This window comes from Wasmannia auropunctata, unplaced genomic scaffold (genome assembly GCF_000956235.1).
Source record: "Wasmannia auropunctata unplaced genomic scaffold, wasmannia.A_1.0 LD313888.1, whole genome shotgun sequence".
Classification (NCBI taxonomy): domain Eukaryota; kingdom Metazoa; phylum Arthropoda; class Insecta; order Hymenoptera; family Formicidae; genus Wasmannia; species Wasmannia auropunctata.
Window position 1 is genome coordinate 12,717 of NW_012049002.1, and position 5,433 is coordinate 18,149.

The 5,433-nt window shown below is 28.8% G+C and overlaps 2 protein-coding genes across 5 annotated transcripts; both read right to left on the minus strand.

The window, feature by feature from the left end:
- Positions 1-852: 852 nt before the first annotated feature.
- Positions 853-1,875, minus strand: LOC105460899 (putative gustatory receptor 23a). Its single transcript, XM_011707389.1, has 3 exons — positions 1,309-1,875; positions 1,083-1,169; positions 853-942 (listed from the first exon to the last, which is right to left on the minus strand). The coding sequence occupies exons 1-3, from the start codon at positions 1,873-1,875 to the stop codon at positions 853-855; spliced, it is 744 nt and encodes a 247-aa protein (XP_011705691.1).
- Positions 1,876-3,242: 1,367 nt separating this feature from the next.
- On the minus strand, positions 3,243-4,992 carry LOC105460897 (putative gustatory receptor 28b). 4 transcript variants are annotated; one of them, XM_011707385.1, is made up of 4 exons: positions 4,881-4,992; positions 3,772-4,804; positions 3,533-3,619; positions 3,243-3,464 (listed from the first exon to the last, which is right to left on the minus strand). In XM_011707385.1, exons 2-4 carry the CDS (start codon positions 4,795-4,797, stop codon positions 3,360-3,362), a joined length of 1,218 nt encoding a protein of 405 aa, XP_011705687.1. In that variant the 5' UTR covers positions 4,798-4,804; positions 4,881-4,992; the 3' UTR covers positions 3,243-3,359. The 4 variants fall into 4 exon arrangements, with proteins under 4 accessions (XP_011705687.1, XP_011705688.1, XP_011705689.1 ...); XM_011707386.1 differs by having other exon boundaries at positions 3,772-4,266; positions 4,345-4,992; XM_011707387.1 differs by lacking the exon at positions 4,881-4,992 and having other exon boundaries at positions 3,772-4,579; positions 4,648-4,726.
- Positions 4,993-5,433: the final 441 nt, after the last annotated feature.

Consider the following 5,433-nt stretch of genomic DNA (forward strand, 5'->3'; position numbering starts at 1 on the left):
GATATTGGTTTTTACGTGCTATCCACACTCAACAAATTTAAATTTAAAACTGAATAAATGCTTTGTCAAGTAGAGAGACAAAGCTAAAGAATTCTTTTGTTAGCCGTCAAGTAACCATAGTGTTCTTCGATCGGCACTTATCATTCTTGGGATGGACTGTAAAGAATTTATTGTCGCATATATAACTCACAAGTAAGTTATGTGTATACACGTAATGTGTGTGTATTATATTATGTATATACGTTATATGTATACATCCATACACTTATACGCATACATACATGAAAAAGAAAGCAAGGACTTTTCAAGTAAAATAAATATAAATTTTCTGTATTAGATAAAATAAAATAAAGTAATCTATCTTTTGGATTTCAACTTTCTCTTTATACATCAGAAATATATAAATTGTAAATTGTAGACTTATTGATATTTATTTAATATTTAATTTATATTGGTAATGAAAAGAAAGGACAATAATTGAAAAGTTACTTTATACAATGTATTTACCGAATAGAATTTACAGTTACAATTTAATAGATTTATTTGTGATAAAAATAATTTTAATATATATATTACATGTATTAAAAAAAAAAAAATGTTAAAATTTTATTTTTAATTATAAGTTAATATAACGTATGTACTATATACATACATAAAATAAGATTTTCAAAATGCATCCTCATATATGAATATATACAGATATTTAAATGCAATTATAAAACATGAAAAAATTATATTTTATTTTTATTGAAAGAAAGAGAGAAGAATGAAAAGTAATTATTATGTATTATTCAAATAATTCTAAAAGCATATTTATTTATTTTATAATATATCTTTTTATAATTAGATTATTTATGCAATATTGCTTGCCGTCTTTTCTTTGCAAGAATCCCATATGAATTGAACCAATATTACTAAATATGTGACAATGCTACCTATTATCTAAACAGAAAATTTAAAAAATAATCATCTTTGCACATTATAGAAATTATTAATTTTATTGATAAATTATAAGTATTTCACACATATATATATATATATATATACAATTAATAAAATTATAATTAATATCTATCACTCACCCCAGTAAGAAGCTTCGCATCCACAGTGAGACCTTTCGCGGAAAATGTATTATTGCAATGAGGTATTTGCAAAGAAAACAGTTGTAACTGTAAAATATAAAATTGTTAAATACAAAATTAAAAAATGTAATTATGAATCCAGTAAATTTAATGTACCAAAAATTATTTCAATATACAAGACAATATAAAAAAATATTTAAAATTCCAATATTTTGTTTTACTATACCTCATCTTTGATTTGTTCATTCGTGGTGTTGTTAAACGCATCATAAATAGAAGTGCTGATTTGTTGAGCTTGATTTTTTCCCGTTTCGCAAGCCCATACAATTAATACTATTTTTATACAGTAGTATGCGATAAATGACAGAATATATACGTGAGATAATTCTTTCAGTGAAATTGTTGGTAAAGATTGCTGCCGTACGTTTATATAGCAATATAAACCCGCAATGATATTGGAGATGGTTATGACTATCGTAGCAAGAAGCTGGAAGCTGAAGATCATATTGAGCATCCGTACCGTATCACTGATCGTCAGATGTTGTCTCTTTAGAGTTTTAAGCTCCATGATCAGAATTGGAGTTCTCTGCTCGTAAGAGATCAGTCTAGAAACATATGGCCCATTGTTTGTGGCTATGAGTTCTCGCATGTTTGTCAGATTGTTATTGATGATTTCTTTAAAACACGCTTTTAATGTACAAACGCAATTCATATACAGCATATCCAGTTGAAATATTACTAGATTGATGTACACTTCAAACAAAAGATATATTTGAAATTTGAAAGCGCACATGGCCCAACTATATAACCCGAATCCAACTATATAAAGAAAACCAATGATATCCTTAGCGTGAATCAATCTAGATCACTTCTGATATGATTTTGAAGGAAGTCTTGAAGATATCTGCAATATAGTCTGAAATAAGCGTGTTCGCGGGCCAGTTAGAATTAACGTGATGATTATTATGAAGTCGCCAAGCACTAAGGTCCAGGCCCGCACAAGAAATAGGGGAACGTGTTTCATCTCCAGTTTTGCATTGAAAATATCGTACATTATTATCAATACATAAATGTTATAAACACAGATAACAACAATCGATAAAATGTAGTGTGGTTTTGAAACTTCGAAAGTCAAAATGTTATTCTTATATGGAAATATTCCAAGAATACGACACAAAGTGAAGCAAGGATACATGAGGGATTGAAAGTCCTTTGCGTGGAACAATCGCCATTTTTCCCTTTTTTTATTTTTAGATTCACCTTGGAAATTTGATGATAAATTCAACATAATCTGCAGTGATATTACGAGAAAACAAATTATGTAGACAGTAATCTATAAATTATTGATCTAGTTATTAATATATGTATATTGGTATTAATGTGAATGTTGATAGAGCGAGTTTCTTTTCTAAGTTACTTTAACCGTTTCGCTATTTTCCACTTGACTAAACCGATATGCACTGTTCACTTTCGATATAATTTCACTCAATTTAATTTCAAAACTGCAAATAATTATTGTCTCCTACAATGACACAAGATTAATAAAAGACTTTGTTAGGCATGATGTAACCATGGCATTTTTCAATTAACAAACAATTACTATCTCTATATGTAAGAATACGCAAAGGGAATAATGCTAAACATACAATTCCTCAAATATAGTTTAATAATTTATACACATATGAAACGGCAGGAAATGGCAATGTTCTGCGCAGTATTCCTGTGGATCGCCTTTTAGAAATGCATTTATAATAATTACCTATTTCCTAATGATTGTTTTTGAAGTCCATATTTACAATCCGCACAAGATGTTTGACATCTTCATTACATGACTTTGATCTAACATTTTTGTGTGTGTGTGTGTGAGTGTTAGTGGTGAGTATTTATATTTAAATATAGATATACAATTTTCTCTCTCTCTCTTTCTCTTTCTCTCTCTTTCTCTCCTTATATAAAGAGTTATATATATATATAATATATATGTAATTTTGACCTGACATAAATTATTTTTTAGAAGAATAAAATGATAAAGTTTTATTAATATAAAATGGTTGTATATGTCAACAATACATATATATCCAGTATATATTTATTGAACATGTACAAGATTTTTTTATTTCTTACATATATGTATTACATATATGTATTTATTACATATACAATAAAAGTATATCTTTGTTACAAAATATTTCTGCGATAGTAATTTATTAAGAGTAACAAGAATTGTTACTATCATATCTTCCAATAAATAAATTTGTTATCTGATTAACTATTTTTTTAATTGAATTGTGTAACACTGATAGCTGTTCTTCTATCGCATGAGTGCGACATGTTTAAAAATTGTATCAGGATTAATAGATACATGGTAATGTTACCCACTATCTAAAAATAAAACAAGAAATATAAACAATAGATCTATTATTAATTGAAACAAATCATTGATTACTTACTGCTGTAAAAAGTTTTGCATCCACAGTGAAAGCTTTCACCGAAAATGTATTTTCGCGATGTAATATTTGTAAAGAAAACAGCACCAACTACATCAGATCATAAGACTATTAAATAGCAGCGACAAAAAAAATAGAACTAATAAACATAATTCAATCTAATGTTTAAAATAATTTCATTAACGTACCTACAGTACATTTTAAGAAAATTATAGAGAAAATGTATGAAATTATATCTTTACCTCTTTTTTTATTTGTTCATCATTGGTGCTGTTAAGTAGATCGTGAATAGTAGTACCAATTTCTTGAGCTTGATTCTTACCGGTCTCGCAAGCCCATACATGTAATACTATTTTTAAAATGTTAAATCCCGTGGACGTTATAAGTACATCAAGATACTGTTTATCCAAATCAAAAAACACTCCATCTTGCCAGCGCACTATATAGAAATACAATTCAAAGGTAATGCTAGCGTAGGTCATGACTATAGTAGCAGTGACTTGCAGACTGAAGATTAAGTTCAGCATTTGCACTGTGTTGCTAACAATCAAATGTTGCTTCTCCAACATCTTGAGTTTTATCAGCAAACATTTATTTCTCTGTTCGTTGCAAATAAATCTGGGTTTATATAACTTTATATCGTTTACCATCAGTCTTTGTACATGTGCCAGATTCTCATTGATTCTCTTAAAACAAGCCTTTAATACACAAACACAATTTATAAACAGCATATTTATCTGAAATACCAGTAAACCGACGTATGTTGTTGATATCACAGTCAATATATTCCACAAATTAATTTCAAAGTCGTGTACTTTAGAATAATTTGTACATATTTGCACGACTCGCAAGGTAATGCCCAATATATCCTTGACATGAATGAATTTAGACATCTCTTGGTATGATTCCGAAGGTAATTTTGAAGATACCTTCAAAATCGTCTGTAGCAATCGCATTCGCGGACCACTCGAGACGTGCGTGATGATCATTATGAAGGTGCTGAACATTAAGTAACTGACTGCTTCAAAATTATGAGTTATGTCTCCAAAGCTGAATGTGAACATAATAATATTGTAAGTGAACATCAGATTTATAACACAGCAAACGCAGATAATCACAGTTGATAGGATGTAGTGCAATTTTGAAGCCACGAAGGTTGAAGCTTTCATTTTGTATGGAAATATTCCAAGCATACGGCAAATGATGAAGCAGGGATACATTAAGGATTCGAAGTCCGTGGCATGGAACAGCCACCATTTTTTCCGCATTTTATCTCTAGCTTGTAGTGAAATTGTTAAACTGATTAGCAAAAATTTATGGAAAAGTTAAAATGTTATTATAATCGATATACTTTGCCACTAATATAAATGTAAATAATATAGACGCGATAATTTTTTTTCTAAGTATAATCTTCAAGTCTGTCTCTTCGTAACAAGTGTTTAAATTGTTATAGTCTTCTTATTCTACACTTGATGAATTTAAGTTCAAAACTGCGAGCAAATCTTGCGTCAAACAGAGAGACAAAGAAATATTTGTTAGTCGTAAAGTAACCATGGCATTCTTCGATCCACATTTGTTTCTCTTAGAGTAGATTGCACAAAGAAATGATGTGTTATTGTTATGACATATGACACACTAATTTACGTGCACATTAAATGGAAAGTTGGCTGGTATTTTACATTTTTGTCATATGTCCATAGGATGATTTAATGAAAGGCATGAAAACTATCATCGTACGTTGATGTTATAATAAACTCTTCATAAAAGCTTTAAGTAATTATCGATCAACAAAAATCCACGTGCAAACGTATCTGCAATAAAATATTTGAATGGCTTTTAAAAAGAAACTTAAGTCATTAAATTCACTTTTAATATACTTATATTCTAACTTTGGCATATATATG

What these genes read in the sequence shown, in the direction of transcription:
- LOC105460899 (XM_011707389.1), bottom strand. Translation starts at nt 1,875, where the DNA reads ATGTGCGCTTTCAAATTTCAAATATATCTTTTGTTTGAAGTGTACATC. An exon ending in ATGAACAAATCAAAGATGAG is followed by an intron (nt 1,170 to 1,308) that starts GTATAGTAAAAC and finishes TATATTTTACAG; the next exon opens with TTACAACTGTTTTCTTTGCA. An exon ending in ATGCGAAGCTTCTTACTGGG is followed by an intron (nt 943 to 1,082) that starts GTGAGTGATAGA and finishes TTTTCTGTTTAG; the next exon opens with ATAATAGGTAGCATTGTCAC.
- LOC105460897 (XM_011707385.1), bottom strand. Translation starts at nt 4,797, where the DNA reads ATGCGGAAAAAATGGTGGCTGTTCCATGCCACGGACTTCGAATCCTTA. An exon ending in ATGAACAAATAAAAAAAGAG is followed by an intron (nt 3,620 to 3,771) that starts GTAAAGATATAA and finishes GATCTGATGTAG; the next exon opens with TTGGTGCTGTTTTCTTTACA. An exon ending in ATGCAAAACTTTTTACAGCA is followed by an intron (nt 3,465 to 3,532) that starts GTAAGTAATCAA and finishes TTTTATTTTTAG; the next exon opens with ATAGTGGGTAACATTACCAT.